This window comes from Nycticebus coucang, chromosome 23, assembly GCF_027406575.1.
Source record: "Nycticebus coucang isolate mNycCou1 chromosome 23, mNycCou1.pri, whole genome shotgun sequence".
Lineage (NCBI taxonomy): Eukaryota > Metazoa > Chordata > Mammalia > Primates > Lorisidae > Nycticebus > Nycticebus coucang.
The window spans coordinates 14,507,033-14,534,926 of NC_069802.1; the positions used below are offsets into that span (position 1 = coordinate 14,507,033).

Below are 27,894 nucleotides of genomic sequence, written 5' to 3' on the forward strand. Positions count from 1 at the left end.
CCAGCTAAAACTGTGTTCAAAAATTGCTTGATAATGAAAAAAAATTGCTTGATAATGGTAATATCAATTATCTTAAAAAATGTTAAGTATGGTGATGATAAAAAAACAAGCCAAATTCAGTAACTTTCTATCCAGGTGACAATTTAATAGTCAGGCTGCAAACTCCTAGGGAGGAATATTACTTTAGAAAAATGTTTTCCTTCACACCTAAGTTTTGATCAGCTGCTTGCTTCTATGAATTTAAAAAATTGTTTACTGGTTTAGTCTGTAGCCTAGAAAAAGCTGCCAACTTGGGTGGTTTGCTCCTGACCTTCAAAAGTGAAATTTACTGGGAGAAGTAATTCCAGTGAGGGCCAACAGATGGCACCAGGTGTTTCTAAGATAGCGCTTTACTTAAATTTCAGCTGAGGACTTGCTTTTTCTAAGCATTTACAAACGTATTTCCGTGCGTTTACCGGTTATTTTCTCTTCTTCTGAAAAAGAAATCTTGGTAAGTAAAAAAGCTTTTGTAGCTTTTTCAAATCATGCCTCACGTGCTTCAAATAAGCAAGAAAATGCTAATTATTATGTAGGAAATAGGGACTGTTTGCTTGACGTCTCTGCAAAATGATTTAAAGTATTTTCTTAAATGTTGCGCTGGCCTCTGAACTGCACAAAAAAGATACGAAGTAGCGCTTGTGTATATCTTGAGAAGATAAAAACCAACCAGCTCTTGCAATGATAGCTGAGGGAAAAACGAACTCATTTATTTCTTCTTTGAACTGCTCAATTTTCTCTTTCCCCTTTCTGTAGTTTCTGGGTTTTAGTAACATGTAACACTGATCGGCAGTGTATTTTTGTGTATTTGTGTGGTGTATTTTTACAGTAGACGCGCGTGTTTCATTTCTGCCTTCCCTTGCTACCCTAACAGTTTATTGGTCTGTATCTGTCCCTAATCCCTAAGCTTTTTGAAAGCAGGAATCGCGTCAGTTCTATTGGTGTTTATGTGCCCAGCGTGGGCGTCGGCACAACGCAGACTCGTAATAAACGTTTCTTAATTGAGGGAAGTAGCAGAGACCCAGCTCTTCTCAACACCGAATATGCATCAGCGCCTGGCGCGCCCCTTTCTCCAGGTCTCACCTTAAGTTTGACAAATGAATTCTCTTGCAAATTTGTCGACTTGATAATGACATCTTTTCTCCACTTACCCCACTTTTTGTTTCTGATTTCTCCTATCTTGCAGTTTTCATTTTATAGCTCTCACCCCCATATGTTTTCTGAAATAGAGTTTTTCATCTTTTCTTCTTGCCCTTTTCATTGGATGTATAAAAGAAATCAACAGCTTTGTCCTGTTACCTCTTTTTTACATGCTTAAAAAGACTGTGAACTCTCTAATCTTTTCCCTTTCTACTCGCTCCCCCTTTCCCCCACTCTTAAATATAAAAGTTACTGGCTTGTTCATTTCATTAATACTTGTGTTTTTGTGACAGGGTGCTGGAAGGACAGCTGATCAACTTTTCACATGGTGGCTGAATTTCAGTCCCCTGAACACAGATATGGCTCTGGGGGGTTGGGGCGCTGTAAGGGAGATCCTTATCCATGAATGTCCCTTACCTACCATTGTGTAGATATTCTGTCTTTGTATTTTAATATTCCAAATAATATGTTTCTTAAATATAAAATATTTTTACATTTTCTATATTTAAAGACAACTCTTTTTTTTTTTTAGAGACAGAATCTCACTTTGTCTCCTGGGTAAAGCGCTGTGGCATCACAGCTCACAGCAACGTCCAGCTCCTGGGCTTAGGCGATTCTCTTGCCTCAGCCTCTCTGGGACTACAGAGGCCCGCCACAACCCCTGTCTATACAACCCCTCAGTGTATATGGCTGGCTCCCTACTCACTGAGCCACAGGCACCACCCTAAAGACAACTCTTGAATTGTCCTAAGATAACTTTTTCAAATTGTAAAAGATATTCAAATTTATAAATATTCAAAAATATGAGAAAGAAAATGAAATTTTCTATAATTCAGAGATTCAGAGATAATCATGATTAGCATTTCGTGTATTTCTTCACATTCTTTTGTCCCCTAGCCATTGTGTATATGTTAGGTTTTAATCATATTTTATGAAACTAGAGACGTACTACAGATATAATTTTGTATTCTTTTATTCACTTAACATTATATTGTAGGTTTTTATTTCCTAGTGCAATATTTGAGGCTGCAAGCTATTCCATGTTATGGGGTATCATAACTGATGTAACAATTTTCTACACGAAACATTCTGGCTTTTTTCAATTTTTCATGTTATGAGTATCTTCATGGTCATATTTTTGTAGGTATCTCTCATTATTTCTTTAGAAAATTCCTAGGAATGAAATTACAAAAATAAGAGGAGGCATATTTTTAAGAAATTCATATAAATTACCAAATTGCCCTTTAGAAAAGTTGTGGTGATTTTTCACTTCTGCCTAAGCAATACATAAGAATTCTTTTAGTTCCCACTTAACAACACTGGGTATTACATTTTTGAATTTTCCAAATTTGGTATGTGAAGAAAATCATACCTTTAAAAAAATCTTTTAAGAAATAAAAATTCTCATTTGACTCACTTTGTCTTTTTATGCTTAAATATCTTAAAGTAAAAAGTGTAAATATTCTCAAAACCTATTCCTAATGCTTTATTTTGTATCTCTAAAAAAAGTAATTTTCCTAAGTAGCCAAGTAACATTAGCACAAATTGAAATTTTGTTCTTTTTTTTTTGAGATAGTCTCACTATGTCACCCTTGGTAGAGTGCGGTGGCATCACAGCTCACAGCAACCAACTCTTGGGCTTACAAGATTCTCTTGCCTCAGCCTCCCAAATAACTGGGACTACAGGTGCCAGCCACAACGCCCAGCTATTTTTTTCTTCCAGTTGTGATTGTTGTTTAGCTAGCCCGGGCTGGGTTTGAACCCCCCCACCCTCAGTGTATATGGCTGGCACCATAACCACTGTGCTATGGGCACCGAGCTGAAATTTATTCTTAATAATATTTAATAGCTGGTCCAACTTAGAATTCTCCCTTTTGTTACTAAATATCAACAAGATGTTATGTGCTATTTAATTTTAACATGCATTTTTACTGTTTGTGAGATTGGACATTACATGTTATCGGCTATTGATTTTTTTTGTAAATTCATTGTGCAAATAATATGCTGTATTTAATTTTTAATGTTGAAAATCTGGGAAGCATAGGTACAAACTAGGAGGAAAACAAAACTCCTTCATAATCTCATCATGTACACAAAATGATTCTTAATATCTTGGTATACATCTTACTAATTTTTCAACATATGTGTACATATTTACTTAATTAGTTTTTTATAAACTGCTTTTTGTCACCTACATAGAGATGATGCGATTTTTCTCATGGAATTAGATTATTATTATTTTTTTTTTATTGTTAACTCATAGCTGTGTACATTAGTGCAATCAAGGGGCACAATGTGCTGGTTTCATATACAATCTGAAATATTCTCATCAAACTGTTCAACATAGCCTTCATGGCATATTCTTAGTTATTGTATGTAGACATTTGTATTCTGCATTTCGTAAGTTTCCCCTGTATCCATTCTAAGATGAACCATAGGTGTGGCCCCATCCATTACCCTCCCGCCACCCTAACCTCCCCCCACCCTTCCCCTTCCTTGGCCCTTTCCCCATAGTCTTGTGCTATAGTTGGGTTATAGCCTTCTTGTGAAAGCTATAATTTAGCTTCATAGTAGGGCTGAGTACATTGGATACTTTTTCTTCCATTCCTGAGATACTTTGCTAAGAAGAATATGTTTCAGCTCCATCATGTAAACATTAAAGAGGTAAAGTCTCCATCTTTCTTTAAGGCTGCATAATATTCCATGGTATACATGTACCACAATTTGCTAGTTCATTCATGGATCGATGGGCACTTAGTGATTATGAATTGGGCTGCAATAAACATTCTGGTACAGATGTCTTTGTTATATTGTGATTTTTGGTCTTCTGGATATAAACCTAGTAAAGGAATTATAGGATCGAATGGCAGGTCTATTTTTAGGTCTCTAAGTATTCTCCAAACATCCTTCCAGAAGGAACGTGTTAGTGTGCATTCCCACCAGCAGTGTAGAAGTGTGCCCTTTTCTCCACATCCGCACCAACATCTCTGGTTTTGGGATTTTGTTATGTGGGCTACTCTTATTGGGGTTAGGTGATATCTCAAAGTAGTTTTGATTTGCATTTCTCTGATGATTAAGGATGATGAGCTTTTTTTCATGTGTTTGTAGATCGTGCATATGTCTTCTTTAGAGAAGTTTCTCTTTAAGTCCCTTGCCCACCCTGAGATGGGATCACTTTTCTTTTCTTGCTAATACATTTGAATTCTCTGTGGATTCTGGTTATTAGACCTTTATCGGAGGTATAACCTGCAAATATTTTCTCCCATTCTGAGGGCTGTCTGCTTGCTTTACTTACTATGTTCTTGGCTGTGCAGAAGCTTTTTAGTTTGATCAGGTCCCAGTAGTGTATTTTTGATACTGCTTCGATTGCCTGGGGAGTCCTCCTCATAAAATATTCACCCAGGCCAAATCCTTCAAGAGTTTTCTCTGCACTTTTTTCAAGTATTTTTATAGTTTCATATCTTAAGTTTAAATCTTTTATCCAGTGAGAGTCTATCTTCGTTAATGGTGAAAGGTGCGGGTCCAGTTTCAGTCTTTTACAGATCACCAGCCAGTTCACCGAGCACCATTTGTTAAATAGGGAATCTTTTCCCCACTGAATGTTTTTAATTGGCTTGTCAAAGATCAAATAATGGTAAGTAGCTGGATTCATCTCTTGGTTCTCTATTCTGTTCCAGACATCTCCTTCTCTGTTTTTGTGCCAATACCATGCTGTTTTGATCACTATGGATTTATAGTACAGTGTCAGGTCTGGTAGCGTGATTCCTCCTGCTGTGTTTTTATTGCTGAGTAATGTTTTGGCTATTCAAGGTTTTTACTGATTCCATATAAAATGAAGTATTATTTTTTCAAGATCTTTAAAATATGACAATGGAGCTTTAATAGGAATTGCATTAAAATTGTATATTGCTTTGGGTTGTATGGACATTTTAACAATGTTGATTCTTCCCAGCCATGAGCATGGTATGTTTTTCCATTTGTTAACATCTTCAGCTATTTCTTTTCTTAAAGTTTCATAGTTCTCTTTGTAGAGATCTTTCACATCCTTTGTTAGGTATACTCCCAAATATTTCATCTTCTTTGGCACTACTGTGAAAGAAATAGAGTCCCTGACTGTTTTTTTGGCTTGGTTATTGTTGGTATACATAAAGGCTACAGATTTATGGGTGTTGATTTCATAGCCAGAGACATTGCTGTATTCCTTGATCACTTCTAAAAGTTTTGTAGTAGAATCCCTAGTGTTTTCCAGATATACGATCATATCATCTGCGAAGAGTGAACATTGATCTCTTCTGACCCTATGTGGATACACTTGATGGCCTTTTCTTCCCTAATTGCAATGGCTAAAACTTCCATTACAATGTTAAAGAGCAATGGAGACAATGGGCAGCTTGCCTGGTTCCTGATCTAAGTGGAAATGATTTCAATTTAACTCCATTCAATACGATATTGGCTGTGGGTTTGCTGTTAATGGCCTTTGTTAGTTTAAGAAATGTCCCTTCTATACCAATTTTCTTCAGTGTTCTGATCATGAAGGGATGATGGATATTATCAAAAGCTTTTTCTGCATCAATTGAAAGAATCATATGGTCCTTATTTTTTAGTTTGTTTTTGTGCTGAATTACATTTATTTATAGATTTACGTATATTGAACCAGCCTTGAGACCCTGGGGTAAATCCCACTTGGTTGTGGTGTATAATTTTTTTGATGTGTTGTTGGATTCTGTTTGTTAGGATCTTATTGAGTATTTTAGCATCAATATTCATTAGTAATATTGGTCTATAATTTTCTTTTCTTGTGGGGTCTTTCTCTGGTTTGGGGATCAAGGTGATGTTTGCTTTGTAGAATGTGTTGGGTAATATTCCTTCTTTTGCTATATTTTGGAAGAGGTTTAGTAATATAGGTATTAGTTCTTCTTTAAAGGTTTGGTAGAATTCTGACGTAAAGCCATCTGGTCCTGGGCTTTTCCTTTTAGGGAAATTTTGTATAGTTGATGCTATTTCAGAACTTGATATAGGCCTGTTCAACATTTCCACTTCGTTCTGGCTAAGTCTTGGTAGGTGGTGTACTTCCAGGTATTGGTCGATTTCTTTCAGATTTTCATATTTCTGAGAGTAGAGTTTCTTGTAGTATTCATTAAGGATTTTTTGAATTTCTGAGAGGTCTATTGTTATTTCATCATTACCATTTCTGATTGATGAAGTTAGAGATTTTACTCTTTTTTCCTGGTTAGGTTGGCCAAAGGTTTATCTATTTTATTGATCTTTTCAAAAAACCAACTTTTGGATATATTGAACTGTTGTAAAATTCATTTGTTTTCAATTTCATTTAATTATGCTCTGATTTTGGTTATTTCTTTTCTTCTGCTGGATTTGGGGTTGGCGTGTTCTTCCTTCTCCAGTTGCTTGAGATGTCCCATTAAGTTATTAACTTCCTCTCTTTGCATTTTCTTGAGGAAGGCTTGCAGTGCTGTAAATTTCCCTCTTAGGACTGCCTTTGCAGTATCCCAGAGGTTCTGGTAATTCGTGTCTTAATTGTTGTTTAGTTCCAAAAATTTGGTGATTTCCTTCTTAATCTCGTCTATAACCCATCTATCCTTCAGCATAAGGTTGTTTAGCTTCCATTTTCTTGTATGGGTATGCAGGTTCTTGTTGTTATTGAGCTCAACTTTTATTCCATGATGGTCTGAGAAGATGCAAGGAATAATTTCTATTTTTTTTAATTTGCTGAGGTTAGATTTGTGGCCTAGGATGTGGTCGATTTTGGAGTATGTTCCCTGGGCTGATGAGAAGAATGTGTATTCAGTTTTGTTGGGATGAAATGTTCTGTAGAGGTCTGTTAAGTCCAGATGTTGAATGGTTAAGTTTAAATCTAAGATTTCTTTGCTTAGCTTCTTTTTGGAGGATCTATCCAGCACTGCTAAAGGGGTGTTAAAATCTCCAACTACTATGGAAGTGGAGGAAATCAAGTTGCTTATGTCTGTTAGAATTTCTCTTATAAACTGAGGTGTATTATGGCTGGGTGCATAGACATTAATAATTGAAATCTCATCATACTGAGTATTACCTTTAACAAATATGAAGTGCCCATCCTTATCCTTCCTTATTTCGGTTGGTTTAAAGCCTATTGCGTCTGTGAATAGGATTGCAATGCCTGCTTTTTTCTGCTTTCCATTTGCCTGGAGTATAGATGACCATCCCTTCACCTTGAATCTATATTTGTCTTTTAATGTAAGATGCGATTCTTGTATGCAGCAGATAGCTGGCTTGAGTTTTTATATCCAGTCAGCCAACCTGTGCCTCTTTAGAGGGCAATTTAAACCATTCACATGAATTGAGAATATTGGTAAGACTTTTGAGAGTCTGGTGGACATTTTTAATCCTTTTGCAACTGTGGAAGTTGGAATTTGATCAAAATTTGCTGGGTGGGTTTACTTTTATGGTGGAGGATTATGCTGGTCTTTATGGAGGATAGGTCTGAGAATATCCTGAAGAGCTGGTTTATTTATGGCAAATTTCTTCAACATGTGAATGTCATTGAAGTATTTGATTTCTCCATCATAAATGTAACTCAGTTTAGCTGGGTACAGGATCCTGGGTTGAAAGTTATTTTGTTTTAGGAGATTAAAAGTTGATGACCATCCTCTTCTAGCTTGAAAGGTTTCAGCAGAGAGATCTTCAGTTATTCTAATATTCTTGCCCTTGTAGGTGATGGTTTTCTTTTGTCTGGCTGCTTTCAGAATTTTCTCCTTCATATTAACTTTAGTGAAATTGATTATGATGTATCTGGGGGATGTCTTATTTGGGTTGAGTTGTGCTGGAGTTCTGAAACTGTCTGCTATCTGAATTTCAGAATCTCTTGGCATGTGTGGAAAGTTCTCTTTCATAATCTCATAGAGAGGAGACTCTGTGCCTTGTGAAGCCACTTCGTTGCTTTCGGGGTTCCCTATAAGACGAATATTGATTTTCTTCAAATTATCCCAGAGCTCTCTGAGAGAATGATCTGTTTTCACCCTTCATTTCTCTTCCTCTTTGAGAGTTCGGGAGCATTCAAAAGCTTTGTCTTCAACGTCAGAAATCCTTTCTTCTGCTTGCTCCATTCTGTTACTGAGGGATTCTACTGTGTTTCTCAGATCTTTGAGGGCTGCAACTTCTTGTCTCAATGTGTCAAAATCTTTGGTCATCTGGTCTTTGAATTCGTTGAATTCTTGAGATATCTTTTGGGTTACTGCTTGGAATTCTAATTCGATCTTATTTGTTATCCAGATTCTGAATTCGATTTCTGACATGTCAGCTATTTGTTTGTGCATGGGATCTTGTGCTGTGTCTGCCCCATTGATCCTTGGGGGTGTTGATCTACTCTGATTATTCATATTGCCAGAGTTTTTCTATTGATTTCCCCTCATGATTGTTTTTCACCATTGCCTCTGGCCGTCCTCAGAGTTGGGGAGGTGTCTCTCCAAGATTAGACCCCAGTGGGATCACTCTATTGTTGCTGGATCTTTGTAGGGAGTGACCCTGTGTAGCTCCTCTGGGGCTGCCCCAGCCGGGGAGTTCTGGTTGTGGAAGCAGCTCCGATTGTGACACATCTGGATCCAGCAACAGGGCTAGAGGTGGTGTGCATGGTTCTGGGAGTGCCTGGCGCCCAGTGACTTTGGCACAGAGAGCCCAAGGCTCTAGCAATCTCTGGCTGGGAGAAGGGCTCTGCATGTTGGCAAGGAGGGCTCCCGAGGGCACATGGCTACCAGAGTCCCTGGCCATATGAGCGGGCCAGTGTGGAGGCAGGGAGGGTAAGGGAGGGAGGACGCAGGGTTGCGCGGCTCCTGTAATTGCTGGTCAGGGCATGCGGAGGCCCGGTGGTTACAGGTCACGGGTCATGGGTCACGGCGCAGCTCTTATGGAGGTCCAGGCAGCGCCAAGCCCAGGAGTTTGAGGTTGCTACGAGCTGGGACACCACGGCACTCTACCCAGGGCAACAGCCCGAGGCTCCAGTGTGCCAAAACCGGTCTCACTCTGCCCCTGAGGGTTAAGGCTGTAAGGCAGCTCAGTTCCCGCCTTTAGGCTGCTCAGTCACTAGGTTACTAGCTTCCACCTGATCCTTGGTCTGCGACCCTGAGGGTGGAGCTTGCCAGGGCAGTTCTCTCACAATGGCTTCCTGAGGGCCACAGCCAAACACTATTAGCTTCGTCTGCTCAGCGGCTCAGTCTGGGGCCCTAGACAATGCCCAACGTTCTCCGCACTCCTACTCAAGCTCTCCCCAAGGCATTTCAACTGAATGCGAAGTCCAAAAACACCAAAACAGTTCACAGGTAAGGCCTTTCCGGTTTGCAGTCTCACTGCTGCTTGTACTTATGGCTGCTGGCGAGATTAGGTCAATTGAACAGAGGGGCAAAATTTCTTCATGCCTTCCATCAGGGAATCTGTTGAAATTTGAGTTGTTGGATTAGTGAGTGCTGAATCATGTCTAGCTGAGTTTGTTGCTTCTTGTCTAATGTAGGTTGGAAAAATACTTATCTATTTTTTTTTTTTTTATTGTTGGGGATTCATTGAGGGTACAATAAGCCAGTTACACTGATTGCAATTGTTAGGTAAAGTCCCTCTTGCAATCATGTCTTGCCCCCATAAAATGTGACACACACCAAGGCCCCACCCACCTCCCTCCATCCCTCTTTCTGCTTCCCCCCCCATAACCTTAATTGTCATTAATTGTCCTCATATCAAGATTGAGTACATAGGATTCATGCTTCTCCATTTTTGTGATGCTTTACTAAGAATAATGTCTTCCACTTCCATCCAGGTTAATACGAAGGATGTAAAGTCTCCATTTTTTTTAATGGCTGAATAGTATTCCATGGTATACATATACCACAGCTTGTTAATCCATTCCTGGGTTGGTGGGTATTTAGGCTGTTTCCACATTTTGGCAATGGTAAATTGAGCTGCAATAAACAGTCTAGTACAAGTGTCCTTATGATAAAAGGATTTTTTTCCTTCTGGGTAGATGCCCAGTAATGGGATTGCAGGATCGAATGGGAGATCTAGGTTGAGTGCTTTGAGGTTTCTCCATACTTCCTTCCAGAAAGGTTGTACTAGTTTGCAGTCCCACCAGCAGTGTAAAAGTGTTCCCTTCTCTCCACATCCACGCCAGCATCTGCAGTTTTGAGATTTTGTGATGTGGGCCATTCTCACTGGGGTTAGATGATATCTCAGGGTTGTTTTGATTTGCATTTCTCTAATATGTAGAGATGATGAACATTTTTTCATGTGTTTGTTAGCCATTCGTCTGTCGTCTTTAGAGAAAGTTCTATTCATGTCTCTTGCCCATTGATATAAGGGATTGTTGGCTTTTTTCATGTGGATTAATTTGAGTTCTCTATAGATCCTGGTTATCAAGCTTTTGTCTGATTGAAAATATGCAAATATCCTTTCCCATTGTGTAGGTTGTCTCTTTGCTTTGGTTATTGTCTCCTTAGCTGTACAGAAGCTTTTCAGTTTAATGAAGTCCCATTTGTTTATTTTTGTTGTTGTTGCCATTGCCAAGGCAGTCTTCTTCATGAAGTCTTCCCCCAGGCCAATATCTTCCAGTGTTTTGCCTATGCTTTCTTTGAGGATTTTTATTGTTTCATGCCTTAAATTTAAGTCCTTTATCCATCTTGAATCAATTTTTGTGAGTGGGGAAAGGTGTGGGTCCAGTTTCAGTCTTTTACATGTAGACATCCAGTTCTCCCAACACCATTTATTGAATAGGGAGTCTTTCCCCCAAGGTAAGTTCTTGTTTGGTTTATCAAAGATTAGGTGGTTGTAAGATGTTAGTTTCATTTCTTGGTGTTCAATTCGATTCCAAGTGTCTATGTCTCTGTTTTTGTGCCAGTACCATGCTGTCTTGAGCACTATGGCTTTGTAGTACAGACTAAAATCTGGTATGCTGATGCCCCCAGCTTTATTTTTGTTACTAAGAACTGCCTTAGCTATACGGGGTTTTTTCCGGTTCCATACAAAACGCAGAATCATTTTTTCCAAATCTTGAAAGTACGATGTAGGTACTTTGATAGGAATGGCATTGAATAGGTAGATTGCTTTGGGAAGTATAGACATTTTAACAATGTTGATTCTTCCCATCCATGAGCATGGTATGTTCTTCCATTTGTTAATATCCTCTGCTATTTCCTTTCTGAGGATTTCATAGTTTTCTTTATAGAGGTCTTTCACCTCCTTCGTTAGGTATATTCCTAGGTATTTCATTTTCTTTGAAACTATGGTGAAGGGAGTTGTGTCCTTAATTAGCTTCTCATCTTGACTGTTATTGGTGTATACAAAGGCTACTGACTTGTGGACATTGATTTTATATCCTGAAACATTACTGTATTTTCTGATGACTTCTAGGAGTCTTGTGGTTGACTCTTTGGGGTTCTCTAAGTATAAGATCATGTCGTCAGCAAAGAGGGAGAGTTTGACCTCCTCTGCTCCCATTTGGATTCCCTTTATTTCCTTGTCTTGCCTAATTGTATTGGCTAGAACTTCCAGCACTATGTTGAATAGTAAAGGTGACAGAGGACAACCTTGTCTGGTTCCAGTTCTAAGAGGAAAAGCTTTCAGTTTTACTCCATTCAGTAAAATATTGGCTGTGGGTTTGTCATAGATAGCTTCAATCAGTTTTAGAAATGTGCCACCTATGCCTATACTCTTCAGTGTTCTAATTAGAAAAGGATGCTGGATTTTATCAAATGCTTTTTCTGCATCTATTGAGAGGATCATGTGATCTTTATTTTTCCCTCTGTTAATATGGTGGATAACGTTTATGGACTTGCGTATGTTAAACCAGCCTTGCATCCCTGGGATGAAGCCTACTTGATCATGATGAATGACTTTTTTGATGATAAGCTGTAATCTATTGGCTAGGATTTTGTTGAGAATTTTTGCGTCTATGTTCATGAGTGAGATTGGTCTGAAATTCTCCTTTTTGTTTGGGTCTTTTCCTGGTTTTGGTATCAGGGTGATGTTTGCTTCATAGAATGTGTTGGGGAAGATTCCTTCTTCCTCAGTTTTTTGGAATAATTTCTGCAGTACAGGAATAAGCTCTTCCTTGAAGGTTTGATAGAATTCTGGAGTGAAGCCATCTGGACCAGGGCATTTTTTAGTTGGAAGCTTTTTTATTGTTTCTTTGATCTCAGTGCTTGAAATTGGTCTGTTCAGGAGGTCTATTTCTTCCTGGCTAAGTCTAGGGAGAGGGTGTGATTCCAAATATTGATCCATTTCCTTCACATTGTCAAATTTCTGGGCATAGAGTTTCTGGTAGTATTCAGAGATGATCTCTTGTATCTCTGTGGGATCAGTTGTTATTTCCCCTTTATCGTTTCTGATTGAGGTTATTAGAGATTTTACTTTTCTATTTCTAGTTAGTCTGGCCAATGGTTTATCTATTTTATTTATTTTTTCAAAAAACCAACTCCTTGTTTCATTAATTTTCTGAATGATTCTTTTGTTTTCAATTTCATTGATCTCTGATTTGATTTTGGATATTTCTTTTCTTCTACTGGGTTTAGGCTTAGATTGTTCTTCTTTTTCCAATTCCATAAGATCTCTTGTGAGATTGTTGATGTGCTCTCTTTCTGTTTTTTGAATGTAGGCATCTAAAGCGATGAATTTTCCTCTCAAAACTGCTTTTGCAGTATCCCACAGGTTTTGGTAGCTTGTGTCTTCATTGTTGTTATGCTCAAGGAAGTTAATGATTTCCTGTTTTATTTCTTCCTTCACCCATCTGTTATTCAACAGAAGATTGTTTAATTTCCATGCCTTTGGGTGGGGTTGAGCATTTTTGTTAGAGTTGAGTTCCATCTTTAGTGCCTTATGGTCTGAAAAGATACAAGGTAAAATTTCAATTCTTTTGATTCTGTTGATATTTGTTTTGTGTCCCAGGATATGATCAATTTTGGAGAATGTTCCATGGGGTGATGAGAAGAATGTATATTCTTTATCTTTGGGGTGGAGTGTTCTATATACGTCTATCAAGCATAGTTGGTCTAGGGTCTCATTTAAATCTCTTACATCTTTGTTTAATTTCTGTTTAGAGGATCTGTCCAGCTCTGTAAGAGGTGTGTTAAAGTCCCCTGTTATGATGGTATTATCAGATATCATATTGCTCAGACTGAGTAAGGTCTGCTTCAAGAATCTGGGAGCATTTAAATTGGGTGCATAAATATTTAGAATGGAAATGTCTTCTTGTTGTAGTTTTCCCTTGACCAATATAAAGTGACCATCTTTGTCTTTTTTGACTTTAGTTGCTTTAAATCCACATGTATCTGAAAATAAGATTGCAACTCCTCTTTTCTTCTGAATTCCATTTGCCTGAAAAATTGTCTTCCAACCCTTGACTCGGAGCTTTAATTTGTCTTTTGAAGCCAGGTGTGTTTCTTGCAGACAGCAAATGGATGGCTTGTGTTTTTTAATCCAGTCAGCCAATCTATGTCTCTTCAGTGGGGAATTCAAGCCATTAACATTTATTGAGATAATGGATAAGTGTGGTAGTATTCTATTCGTCTTATTTGGTGAGAGTCCATTGCTTAGTTTTATCTTTTGCATCAGTGTGGAGGTTAGGTTCTGTCCTTTGATTTCTGAGTTCTTACTTTGCTGTTGATCCATTGTGGTGGTCAGTGTGCAGAACAGGTTGAAGTATTTCCTGTAGAGCTGGTCTTGTTGTGGCGAATTTCCTCAATGTTTGTATATCTGTAAATGATTTGATTTCTCCGTCAATTTTGAAGCTTAGCTTAGCAGGGTACAGAATTCTGGGCTGAAAATTGTTCTGTTTAAGTAGATTAAAGGTAGATGACCATTGTCTTCTTGCTTGGAAAGTTTCATTAGAGAAGTCTGTGGTAACTCTGATGGATTTGCCCCTGTAGGTCAACTGGCGCTTACTCCTGGCAGCTTGCAGAATCTTTTCTTTTGTCTTGACTTTGGACAGGTTCATCACAACGTGTCTTGGAGAAGCTCGGTTAGAGTTGAGGCGACCCGGGGTCCGATATCCCTCTGAAAGCAGTGTGTCAGAATCTTTGGTGATGTTTGGGAAATTTTCTTTTATAATATTCTCTAGTATGGCTTCCATTCCTCTGGGGCATTCTTCTTCCCCTTCTGGAATTCCTATAACTCGCGTGTTGGAACGCTTCATAAAGTCCCATAATTCTGACAGTGAACGTTCTGCTTTCTCTCTCTTCTTTTCTGCCTCTTTTACTGTCTGAGTTATCTCAAGAACTTTGTCTTCTACCTCTGAAATTCTTTCTTCTGCATGGTCTAACCTGTTGCTGATACTTTCCATTGCATCTTTAAGTTCCCTAATTGACTGTTTCAGTTCCTTCAGGTCTGCTATATCCTTTTTATATTCTTCATATCGTTCATCTCTTATTTGATTCTGTTTTTGGATTTCCTTTTGGTTATTTTCCACTTTATTAGCAATTTCCTTCATTGTTTCCATCATTTCTTTCATTGTTTTCAACATGTGTATTCTAAATTCCCTTTCTGTCATTCCTAACATTTCTATACTGGTGGAATCATCTGCAGTAGCTACCTCATGGTCCCTTGGTGGGGTTGTTCTAGACTGGTTCTTCATGTTGCCTGGAGTTTTCTGCTGATTCTTCCTCATGAGTGATTTCTTTTATCTGTTTGCTTGCCCTAATTTTCCTTTCACTTCCTCTTGCTCTTTAAGTTCTTGTGCCTGTGGACTAAAGGTTACAGGACCAGAAGGGTGAGAAGGTTGAAGAGCAAAAAAAAAGGGGATGAAAGAAAGGAGGACCGAGTGATAAGAAAAAAAGAAAGATAGAGAAAGAAGAGGGGGTGGGTATAAGGAATATTGACAAAAAGAAGAGAGGCACAGAAAGAGGGAGACAGGGCAATATAGGTGTACAGTAGGGTACTTTGACACAACCTTAAAAAACCCCACCTTCTGGGGGTGCCCAGTTGCGTGGTTCCCTTGAGGTCAGCAGCTCTTTGGTAACCTGATCAGACACAGTACCCCACCTCCACCAAGTAGAGAGGAAAGACAAAAATGCTATAAATCAAACCAAAGGAAGCAAACAGAAAACTTTACAGGGATAAAATTGGGTGAAAAACCAAATTATATCGGTAGAAACACTAGCAAAAATGAAGTTGAAGTTATTAAAAAAAGCAGCAATGGGAAATTATAATTAAACTAGGAAAATTGAGAAAGAAAAAGGGATCTGTGTGGAAAAGATTGAAATTAAAAAAACAAAAGAATATCAGCAACGTCAAAATAAACAAACAAAAAAAACAACCAAGCAAAAAAAGAAAGAAAAAAATACACAACCAAAAACAAAGCAGTTTGTATATGTTATTGAATATTGTCTGGGCAACACGTGGTCTTCTGGGGTATGAGATGTTAGTCACAGTTCAGATACGACTGGAGGCTGCTGATTACTCAAACCCCAGCAGGTAGACACCCTGAATCTCTCTTCAGCCTATTTAAAAGGCACTTCGAACTTGTAAACTTGTTGAGCAGAAGCTTTCCCAGCTTTCTTGCTGGAATTGCTGCTGAAGTGGCTATCCACTTACTCAGTGTGCCAAAACCGGTCTCACTCTGCCCCTGAGGGTTAGGGCTGCAAGGCGGCTCAGACCCCACCCTTAGGCTACTTGGTTGCTGGGTTACCAGCTCCCACCCGTTTCTAGCTCTGCTACCCTGAGGGCGGAGCTTGCCGGGGCAGATCGCTGACAATGGATCCGTGTGACCCACCACCAAACACTATTAGCTCCGTCTGGCTCAGCGGCTCAGACTGGGGCCCTAGACAACGGCCAAAGTTCTCGCACTCCCGCTCAGGCCTTCCCCAAGGCAGTTCAACTTAGTGCCAAGTCCAAGGACATCAAAACAGTTCACAGGCAAGGCCTTTCTGGTTTGCAGTCTCGCTGCTACTGAACTTACAGTTGTGGGCGGGTTTAGACGGATTGAACACACGCGACCACTTGCCGGTTTTCCACGGATTTAGTCCTCCTCTTGGGGTCCAGAAGTCTCTCGCTGACTCCCTGTATCCTCATAGGAGTGATGATAGGCAGTTCTCACCAGCCAGAGATGCCTGGAGTCCTATCTCCCCAGACTCACGGTGCCCAGATGCAAGGAAGCTGTTACTCGGCTGCCATCTTGCTCCGCCTCCGAGGAAGTCCTATTCGTCTCTATTTTTTATGAAAATTGTGTTAGAAATGAGATCTCATGCCTAAAAAATTTTTCTGAGATTAGAAAAGATCTATATTTCCTATGATCTGAATATTTGTGTCCCTCCACAATTCATATGTTGAAACCTAATCACCAGTGTGATGATGTCGGTGTCGCTCAGCCGCCGACCAGCAGGGACGAACACACCAACGCAAACAGCTTTCAGCAAGTTTATTATCGGGGGCAAGCAGCTTGTCCAGGGAGAGCAGGATGGAAAAGCTCTAACCTTGTTTACAGCACTCTATATTTATACTCTAGGACACTTCCTGTTGTCGGTTTCTTGACCTAGATATCTCTCCAATGAGCGCAAAGGGCATGGGGCGGCAAGGTTGTTGCCAGGGCGCAGCCTGCCGAGCATGTTTCCTAAAGTACGCCTCCGCCATCCTGTTTTTGTGCCTGATCGACACATTGTATAAGGGCCCTCCACATGATGACATTAGTAGATGGAGCCAGGAGAAGGTGATTAGGTTACAAGAGTGGGCAGTCGGAAGCCACTGAGGGGTTTACACAGTCATGGAGCCTTGTCTGGCCTTGTGAGCTGGTGTGTGCTGGCTTTTGTCCTCCATGAAGACACACAGATGCTTTTCTGAGCAGATCAGAGCCTGGGTAGAGTAGACTCCTGAGTACTGGCCTGGGTTCCTGGGACTACCTCCTTGTTTCCCTTTAGTACAATTTTAGTCTGATTCCTTTTTCCCAGTCATAGACATGGGGTCTGGGTGCATATGTCTGCTGCCACCCCTCAGCCAGTCATAAATGTAGGTTTGATCTGCACTAATTTTATCTCTTCCAGTGGCCCCATGAACAGGGTATCATTTCTGGCTGTCCACTTATAGCTAGTTTTCTTCAGGCCCAATTCATGGAAGGGAAGGAAGTAAGAAGTTCTTCCTTGTGACATGAGCTCAGACTCGTTCCAATCCTCATCTGCCCTCATGAATATTTATTCATGTTATCTTCCACTGGGCTGATAGTCATCAAGCTGCAGCTGGATCTGCCTCCTGGCCGGGCCTCACTGTCACATCCATCCTGGGCTGGTGGACATTTAGGCTGTTTCCACATTTTGGCAATTGTAAATTGAGCTGCGATAAACAGTCTAGTGCAAATGTCCTTATGATAAAATGATTTTTTCTTCTTCTGGGTAGATGCCTACTAATGGGACTGCAGGCTCAAATGGGAGATCTAATTTGAGTTCTTTAAGGATTCTCCATACTTCCTTCCAAAAAACTTGTATTAGTTTGCAATCCCACCAGCACTGTAAAAGTGTTTCCTTCTCTCCACATCCAAACCAGCATCTGCAGCTTTGAGACTTTATGATGTGGGCCATTCTCACTGGGGTTAGGTGATGTCTCAGAGTGTTTTTGATTTGCATTTCTCTGATGATTAGGGACAATGAGCATTTTTTTCATATGTTTGTTAGTCATTCGTCTGTCTTCTTTAGAGAAGGTTTTATTCATGTCTCTTGCTCAGTGATATATGGAATTGTTGGGTCTATTTTGTTGATTAATTTGAGTTCTCTGTAGATCCTACTTATCAAGCTTTTGTCCAATTCATAATATGCGAATATCTTTTCTCATTCTAAAAGTGTGTATTTGCTTTGGTTATTGTCTCCTTAGCTGTACAGAAGCTATTCAGTTTAGTCTTTTTCTCTGTTTTGAGACAGAAGCCTGCTCTTTCTGCACTCCCATCTGCAGAGTGCCTTTGTGTCACTGTAGCTCCCTACAATCTCAAACTCCTGCCTCAGCCTCTTGAATAGCTGGGACTACAGGCATGTCCCACCTAATTTTTCTATTTTCAGTAGAGACAAGGTCTTGGTCTTACTCAGGCTGGTCGTGAACTCCTGAGCTCAAGGGATCCTCCCACGTTGGCCTCCCAGAGTGCTGGGATTATAGGTGTTTACCACTGTGCCTGGCCATCCTTTGCATTTCTGGGGTCTCAGTTATAAGGTCTACTTTTTCATTTATTTATTAAGTATTTTCTTTTGGGGGGGTTATTTATATTGATTTTATCTTTTAAAAAGACCAATTTTTGTTTTACTAATTTTTTTTTTCGGTCTCTGTTTTGTTATGCTCTGATCTTTACTATTTCTTTCCTTCTACTAATTTTGGGTTTGTTCTTGTTCTTCTAGTGCCTTGAAGTGCATTGTTAAGTTATTTAATTTGAAAGCTTTCTGCTTTTTGGATGAAGGTGTTTATTGCTATTATATAAACTTCCCTCTTACCTCTCTTTTGGTGTATCCCGTAAGTTTTGGTATATTGTGTTTCCATTTTCATTTGTTTCAAGGAATTTTTTTTATTTTCTTTTGAATTTTTTCATTGACCTAATGGTCATTCAGGAGCATTTTATTTCATTTCCATGTATGTGTACAGTTTCCAAAATTCCTCTTATTGTTGATTTCTGGTCTTATTCCATTATGAAATCTATTTGCATTCAATGCTTTTATTGACAGGTGAGCATTTATTCCTGTCATTGGGTTGTTTTCTGGTTGTTTTATATGTATATATTTTTCCTTTTTCCTCTTGTGCTTATCCTTGCTATTTGTGGGTTAGTGGTAATATTCTCTGGCCCCTGGGCAGGAGGTCTTTGGGCATCCAAGAGGCTTACTTAGGTGCTTTCAATGGCAGTGATGTGCCAGGTGTGTTCTTGGGTGATGTGTGGCATTGGCAGTAGCAGCAGGTGGTGGGACAACCCTTAGGCCCCACAGTGGCACATACAGGTTCCAGCAGTGGTGGTAGCAGGCTGGCTGGGTCGAACCCTGGGGCCCCACGTGACATGCATGGATGGGTGTCTGTAGCATGAGTGTGTGCAGGTGCTGGTAGTGGAGGGTGGGGCAGACCTGACCTCAGGCATCCTGAAGCTTTGTGCAGGTTTGGTGACTTCACCACTGGAGGGGGCAGACAGGGCTGTTGTCAATGGTAGCAGCCCTGAGCGCGTGCCTCTTAGGCTTTGGGCAATGCAGGCTTCATTTCCCTTTGTCCTGGGGGCAGCCTCCCTAGTGCACTGTGCTGCTTGTTCCCAGGTGGGACATCACATGGGCTAGCGTGCTGGAGACTTGGCTGTACTGCTGGGGTTAGTACATGATGCTGCAAACCTCTGGGTAGATCTAGGGGGATGTCAGTGAGGCTTCTGGGATATGGAGATTTAGGTGCTGTGGGGCCTCAGAGCAGGATATAGTTTGATGGGGTTTTGGCTCTCAAAATGGCATTGTGCTGCAGCTGCTTGGGTCTCTGGGGTATGCAGGGGACATCCAGGGTGAATTCCTGCCCTGGAACAATGGAGTTGCATGGACTCCAGGCAGCTTCCTGTATTATTCTTAGTGCTCTTAAGGGCTGAGGGGCTCTCCTGTGGCTAGCGTGGCAGATGTCCATCATGGGAATGTAGACTGCTGGGAATCTTTTGCTTACCCCTTCCCTGGAGAGGGGAGCTCCTCCTGGCTCCTGGCTGATTCTAGTTGGGTTGGTACTTGCTTCCCTCGTTCAGCGCCTCAGAGGTTCCTTGTCACTTCCCTGCTAAATTCTGGTGTTCTCTCTTAGAATCTCCATTTGACACATGGTTATCTAATTGCCATTTTGGTCCTTCATTGTAGAGAGAATGAGTACTGGGTGCCTCTAGTCAGTTCCTCCAATTCATTTATTTTTATTGTTGAATATTATTTTATTATATGAATGGACCAGTTTATCTTTTTGTGTTGAAAATGTATCTTGTTGCTTCCAATAAACTTTTATAAACATCCACATGTAGTTTTGGGGGAGTTTTCAATTCATTTGAGTAAATACCTGGGAGTGTGGTCTTTGGATATGGTAATATTACCCTTAGCTTTATAAAAAAACTGTCAGATTGTCTTCCAAAATGGCCATACCATTTCACTTTCCAACCAACAATGAGAGTTCCTGTTGCTCCACACCCTCACCAACATTTGATGTTGTTTGGGGATGTTAGGCACTTTCGTAAGTGTGTAGTGATCTCTCATTGTTGTCTTCATTTGCACTTCCCTAAGGACACGTGATGTTGAGTTTCTTTTCACACCTGTATTTGTTATTTGTCTATCTTCTTTGGTGAGGTGTCTGTACAGGGGTTTTGCCTATTTTAAAATTGCTTTGTTTGTTTTCTTATTGTAGAGTTTGAGTCCTTTGTACCAAATATATGTTTTGCAAATATTTTCTCCCAGTGCATGGTTTGTCTTTTCAACCTCTTAGCAGTATCTTTTGCACAGAAGAAAATTCTAATTTTGATGGAATCCAACTTAATAGTGTTTTCTTTCTTGGATTATGTTTTTGATATGATATCTTGAAAGTCATCACCAGATCCAAAACCACTTAGACTTTTCTCATATATTATCTTCTAGAAGTTTCATAATTTTGCATTTTACATTTAGGTCTATAGTTCATTTAGGATAATTCTTGTGAAAGCTGTAAGGTCTGTGTCTAGAATTTTTTTTTTTTTACATATGGATGTCTAGTTGGTCCAGCACCGTTTAGTGAGAAGACTATTCTTTCTTCATTCTCACTTCATTGAGTGTCTTTACTCCTTTGTCAAAGATTGGCTGACTATATTTGTGTGGGTATATTTCTGAGCTCTCTATTCTTGTCCATTGATCTATTTGTTTAATCTTCTGCCAAAATCACATCGCTTTGTTTATTATAGCTTTATAGTAAGTCTTGATGTTGGGTAGTTTCAGTTCTCTGACTTTGTTCTTTTAATTTCTTTTTTCCCTGCAGAGTGGGCAACACTTTCTTGTTTATTTGTATGACTAATAGTTAATAAGCTTTTTTTTTTTTTAAAGCCCAGACATTTTGAACGTTATCATGAGGTGACTATAGAAATCAGTTTCCTCTTCCTTTCCCAGGGTTTATTATTGTTGCTTGTTGTGGCTTGTAGTTTGGTTTGTTTGTTTTGCAACTTTTCTAAACTATTTTTGTAAAGGCTGTATTTCTTGTCATGTATGGCCATTGAATTCTCTGTTCTGTTAGCTTAATGGTCAGCTAGTGACTTCAGATTTTCTTAAACACTTAGAGCAAAACCAAGAAACAAAACACCAAAAACAAAAACTCTCCTGGTTTTGCAGATTGGTTCTGTGATGAGCACTTTCTCACTGCTCATCCGGGCTATTCACAATGCTGCCTTACACCTCACTTTCTACTTGCATGGAGCCTAATATTCAGCCAGATAGAAAAATTTGGGATTTTCTCAGGTCTTTTCTGAGCATGTGTTCAGCCCTGGCTGTGTGTGTGGATTTCTAGATTCCCTGGTAAACACAGAGTTTTCCAAAGCCTTTTCTTCTTTCATGGATTCCCTGTCCCAGCCTCTTCCTTACCCTGGCTATTTAGTCTGTCTGCTGCTTGTCCCATCTGCCATCCCTTGCTCCAGAGCTACAGCTAGTTTATGCTTTCAACAAACACTCCCCAAGAGGCTGTTCCTATCCTGGGAAAGTTCTGAGGTGTATAAAACAAAGGCAACCCCCTGAGGGAAACCTTCAGGCAACCACCAGGCAGGTTAAAACACACAACCACAATTATTTGATAACAAAGCTTTTATTGTACCTGCTGCAATAACTGGGGGAAAAAAATCACATTCAATTATAGAGTAAAAAATGACTTCAATATTGAATGAAGAAATCATTTAGATTTGTTGTCTAATAAGTGGGTGTTGGAAAGTAATCATTCAATCCTTATTTATCCTAATATATATTCTAATTCTAGAATTTGGACTTATATCAAAATTCTCTGAAGGACGACAGCCCTTAAGCATAGTCACTGCAACATAATGGCCCAAGACAAAGAACTTACTATCCGAAGCTACCATTTTGTTTGCGTTATGACCATAATCATTAGAACCATAAGCCACTGCTCTGATGAAAGTGAATTTTCAATAAACATTTCAAAAATAGGCCTTACTCATGTTCCAAAAGACCTACCACTGAAAACCAAAGCCTTAGACATATCTCAAAACAACATATCTGAGCTTCGGATCTCTGATATCAGCTTTCTGTCAGGGTTGAAAGTTTTGAGACTTTCCTATAATAGAATCCAGTGGCTTGATTTTAGTATTTTCAAGTTCAACCAGGATTTGGAATATTTGGATTTATCTCATAATCAGTTGCAAAAGATATCCTGCCATCCTATTGTGAGTTTCAAGCATTTAGACCTTTCATTCAACGACTTTGATGCCCTGCCCATCTGTAAGGAATTTGGCAACTTGACACAACTGAATTTCTTGGGATTAAGTGCTGCGAAGTTACAGCAATTAGATCTGCTGCCAATCGCCCGCTTGCATCTAAGTTACATCCTTCTGGATTTAGGGAATTACCGTGCAAAGGAGGCAGAAAGTCTTCAAATTCTAAATACAAAAACACTTCACCTTGTTTTTCACCCACATAGTTTATTCTCTGTCCAAGTGAACATGTCAGTTAATACTTTAGGATGCTTAAAACTTACTAATATTAAATTGGATGATGAGAACTGTGGAGTTTTAATTAAGTTTTTATCAGGGCTCACTAGAGTTTCAACCTTACTGAATTTCACGCTCAACCACATGGAAACAACTTGGAAATGCTTGGTTAGAGTCTTGCAGTTTCTTTGGCCCAAGCCTGTGGAATATCTCACAATTTACAACTTAACAATAGTTGAAAGCATTGATGAAGAAGATTTTACTTATTCTGAAACAGCATTGAAAGCTCTCACAATAGAACATGTTACAAACAAAGTTTTTCTTTTTTCCCAGATGGCGTTATACACAGTGTTTTCTGAGATGAACATTATGATGTTAACCATATCAGATACGCCTTTTATACACATGCTTTGCCCTCAGGCACCAAGCACATTTAAGTTTTTGAACTTTACCCAGAACGTTTTCACAGATAGTATTTTTCAAAATTGTTTCACGTTAGTTAGATTGGAGACACTTATCCTACAAAAGAATGGATTAAAAGACTTTTTCAGTGTAGGTCAGATGACTAAGAACATGCCATCTTTGGAAATACTGGACGTTAGCTTTAATTCTTTGGAATCTGATAGATGTGAGGAAAACTGCACTTGGGTTGAGAGTATAGTGATGTTAAATTTGTCTTCAAATAAACTTACTAGCTGTGTTTTCAGATGTTTACCTCCCAGGATCAAGGTACTTGATCTTCACAATAACAGAATAGAGAGCATCCCTAAAGAGGTCACTCTACTGGAAGCTTTGCAAGAACTCAATGTTGCTTTCAATTCTTTAACCGACCTCCCTGGATGTGACACCTTTAGCAGCCTTTCTGTGCTGATCATTGACCACAATTCAGTTTCCCAGCCATCAGATGAATTCTTCCAGAGCTGCCAGAATATAAAGTCAATACAAGCAGGGAACAATCCATTCCAATGTACATGTGAGCTAAGAGAATTTGTCAAAAACATAGGCCAAGTATCAAGTGAAGTGGTAAAGGACTGGCCTGATTCTTATAAGTGTGATTACCCTGAAAGCTATAAGGGAACGCCTCTAAAAGACTTTCACATATCTGAATTATCCTGTAACACAGCTCTGCTGATTGTCACCATTGGGGCCATCATGCTGGTGTTGGCTGTTACCATGACCTTCCTCTGCATCTATTTGGATCTGCCCTGGTATCTCAGGATGGTGTTCCAGTGGACCCGGACCCGACACAGGGCTAGGAATGTACCCTTAGAGGAACTCCAAAGAGCTCTCGAGTTCCATGCGTTTATTTCATACAGTGAACATGATGCTGCCTGGGTGAAGAATGAATTGGTACCTTGCCTAGAAAGAGAAGATATACGGATTTGCCTCCATGAGAGAAACTTTGTTCCTGGCAAGAGCATTGTGGAAAACATCATAAACTGCATTGAGAAGAGTTACAAGTCCATCTTTGTTTTGTCTCCTCACTTTGTCCAGAGTGAGTGGTGCCATTATGAACTCTACTTCGCCCACCACAATCTCTTCCATAAAGGAGCAAATAACTTAATCCTGATCTTGCTAGAACCTATTCCACAGAACATCATTCCCAGCAAGTATCACAAGCTGAAGGCTCTCATGACGCAACGGACTTACCTGGAATGGCCCAAGGAGAAAAGCAAGCGTGGACTTTTTTGGGCTAACATTAGAGCCGCTTTTAATGTGAACTTAATATTAGACACTGAAAACGATGATGTGAAAACTTAAAAAATGTCAAGAAATTCATTAGCTTGCACTCTGAAGAACACTATGATTCTAAGTCACTGTTTAGGGGGACCTATATTATCCCCATGTCTTCAGGAAAAACTTAAGGAAAACTGTGTTTCAACAGGGGAATTAGGCGGGGGCATGAGGTGGTGCTCTACTTCCTAATGAAAAGCAGCTTATTCCTTCTTTTTCAAATTGAGGCAGTCTCTTTTGAGCAAATTCTCACTCTTTAAAGGGTTCCTCTCTCCTCTCCTTTCCCAAATGGATTTTTTGTGAGCAGGAGGAAACAGTTAATGTGAGAATCGTATGCACTGGTCCTTGGAGTGTTCTGTGACTCCTCACTGGGTTCTGGGGGAGCTTTATCATTCTGTTCAACTTTGGGGCTTAGGAAAAAGATTAGCTATGGGATATAAAAAAGTATTTTGTTTTACAGCTGTGTGATCATTTATTTAATTTTTTACTCTACTGCACAAATTACTGTGCTACAAAATTAACCAGTGGGGATTCATGGGATAATGATATACACATTAAAGGGCAATATGGATTTAGTTATAGGATGTTGAGGTGAAAGATGTAGATTTACCTGCTTGCCAAGAAAACTCAGAGCCAAATTTATTCGTCGCTGGATAATGATTGAGAATTTTCTGATCATGTTAGAATTTTGGCTAAAACCTGAAAACTGACCAAGGACAGTAAATGCTTCTAGAGTTCCAACAGAGAATGCTAGACACAGCCAGCTGGACTTACCAAGAAAGAGACCAGGTATTTTAAACCCTATTCCTCAACTCCAGACGACTAGATTAAAAATGGTGATTAAAGAGTCATTCAGTGGAAGTTCTAGGCCAGGGATGTCCAAGTTTTGGCTTCTCTGGGCCACACTGGAAAAAGAAGAGTTGTCTTGGGCCACACATTAAATACACAAACACTAACAAGAGCTGATGACCAGAAAAAAAAGCCTGTGCATGATTTTCATGATCTCTGCCACCACAAATAACCAAAAAAGTCCTTACATGGTAATCCTAACTAGGCAGCAGCCTGTTTAGAGAGTCTTTTAAAATGATTGAGTAGGTCCCAAGTTTGTGATCACTAAAGTAGAAAGTGTACATACATAAGTAATAAAACATCTTTTCTTTTGTATTTTTTAAATTATAAATGTAAAAGAAAAATGGGCAACATAAAACTAGTGAATATTTGACACTATTTCAGAAACTAATGCATCAGTATCTTGTTCAATGGAAGTAGTTGCAATTCTCAGTGAGTTCTTAAGGTGCTCATCAGATAATTTGGTTCTAATTTTACTCTTAATGGTGCTTCATTCTGGAAAATAGTTGCTAGCAAATGTCGGTGTTGCCAAAAAGCAATAGCATGAATAAAGCGTGATTGTGAAGCGAGGGATATTTGTCTCTGGGAAGACAGGACCTATAAAAGTTTACTAAAGGACCTGATCACATTTTTCTTTAAGTTGAATGTCAGATTGCAGCTCTATGCACTCCATTTGAAAATTCACAGGTTTCGTATTAACCTGGATGGAAGTGGAACACATTATTCTTAGTAAAGCATCACAAGAATAGAGAAGCATGAATCCTATGTACTCAATTTTGATATGAGGACAATTAATGACAATTAAGGTCATGGGGAGGGGAGGAAAAGCAGAGAGAGGGAAGGAGGGAGAAGGGTGGGACCTTGGTGTGTGCCACACCTTCTGGGGGCAAGACATGATTGCACGAGGGACTTTACCTAACAAATGCAATCAGTGTAACCTGGCTTATTGTACCTTCAATGAATCCCCAACAATAAAAAAAAAAAAAATTCACAGGTAATATATTTATGTTGACTGAAAGTTGAATCACAAATGCATCAGAATATTGATTACTTTTCTGGAAATCTTGAAATCTGTTTTCAAATTCTTGTATCAAATCAAAAGCATGGCTGCATATTTTTTATTGTTCACAAGATTGTGTTTAGCCAGTGTGTTGAAATGCATAAAATTGTTTGTCTTAATTTGAGCATGGCATAATTTCAGTTTCATTTGGATTATTGTTATAGTTTGAAACATTGTATTCTTGTTTTTCACCTTGAAGATTCATATTTAACTCATTTATGAGTGATTAAATCCACTAACACTGCTAACTCTGTAAGCCAGTTTTCACTGTCAAATTCTGGCACAAATTTGGTTTTTGATACCATAAACCACTCGATAACATGTCAAAACTCATAAAATCTTTTCAACATTTTGCCATGACTTAACCGTCTTAGTTACTGAAAAGTAAATGACAAGGACAGTCATGATAAGCATTTACTATCATCACATCAGTACTTTCAAGGAATTCCTGGAATTGGCTATGATTCAATCCCTTGGCTTTTATGAAATGTATAGACTTGATGGTGATTTGCATGATGTTATCCATTTTTAAAGATTTTGTGCATATACTCTGGGAGGCCGAGGCAGGTGGATTGCCTGAGTTCAGGAGTTGGAGACCAGCCTGAGCAAGAGCGAGACCTTGTCTCTAAAAAAATAGCTGGGCATTTTGAAGGGTACCTGTAAGTCCCAGCTACTTGGGTGACTGAGACAAGAGGATCACTTGATTCTCAAGAGTTTGAGGTTATTGTGGGCTGTTAAGCCACAGCACTTCACCAAGGGTGACAAGGTGAAACTGTCTCAAAACATTTTTTTCTTGTGTGTATAAATTGTCTTGATGTAATATGCAATGATACTTCATCAAACCTGACTTTTGGGTGGCAATTGCATCGTCTTCTATCAATTTTACAAGTTCTTCTCTTTTACCTGCCATTGCCAGGGCACCATCAGTAACTATACCAGATACGTTGACAATGGACAAAGAAAATTGCTTTAACATATTTTTTACTGGTTTGTATAAATCTCTTGATTTAGTTGTATCTTTTAATGGCACTAAAGAAGCCATTTCTTTAGTGACATTATGTTTGTCACCAATACTTCTAATAAAAATGGCAAATTGAGCCATATTTGTAGCATCAGTGCTGTCATCCATCACCAATGTATAAAATTTAAAATGAACAGCTTTACTTTCAAAACTTTTTTTTTTGGATTTTCCAGTTTATTCAATTTACCTTGATACAATCTGGGGAGACAAAGTGATTCTAGAAACATCCCTTTTTTTAAAGGCAAATTATATCTGCCATGTTTTCCATACATTGCTTAGTAAACTCACCATCAGTGAATGTTTTTGATTTTTTTTTCTATTAAATATGCTACCACATAACTGGCTTTTACAATGGACTCCGTCTGGGTTGTAACTTTATTATTATTTTATTTTTATTTTTTTTGAGACAGGAGTAGAGTCTGTCTCCCTGGGTAGAGTACCATGGTGTCAGAGTTTCCAGTA

The 27,894-nt window shown here is 39.2% G+C and overlaps 2 protein-coding genes across 4 annotated transcripts in view; both read left to right on the forward strand.

Annotated features, from left to right (window-relative positions):
- The first annotated feature begins 423 nt into the window (after positions 1–423).
- On the forward strand, positions 424–26,929 carry TLR6 (toll like receptor 6). The gene is made up of 2 exons (XM_053578012.1): positions 424–490; positions 22,081–26,929. The coding sequence occupies exon 2, from the start codon at positions 22,145–22,147 to the stop codon at positions 24,527–24,529; it is 2,385 nt and encodes a 794-aa protein (XP_053433987.1). The 5' UTR covers positions 424–490; positions 22,081–22,144; the 3' UTR covers positions 24,530–26,929.
- The window catches only part of TLR1 (toll like receptor 1), a 41,603-nt gene continuing 14,148 nt past the window's right edge, over positions 440–27,894 (forward strand). Inside the window, exon 1 of one of the 3 annotated variants that reach the window (XM_053578017.1) lies at positions 440–490. The gene's annotated coding sequence lies outside the window, so the exon portion shown is untranslated. Of the gene's footprint in view, positions 491–9,464; positions 9,486–27,894 lie in introns of those variants that run through there. The other 2 variants (XM_053578015.1, XM_053578016.1) reach the window with 2 other exon arrangements.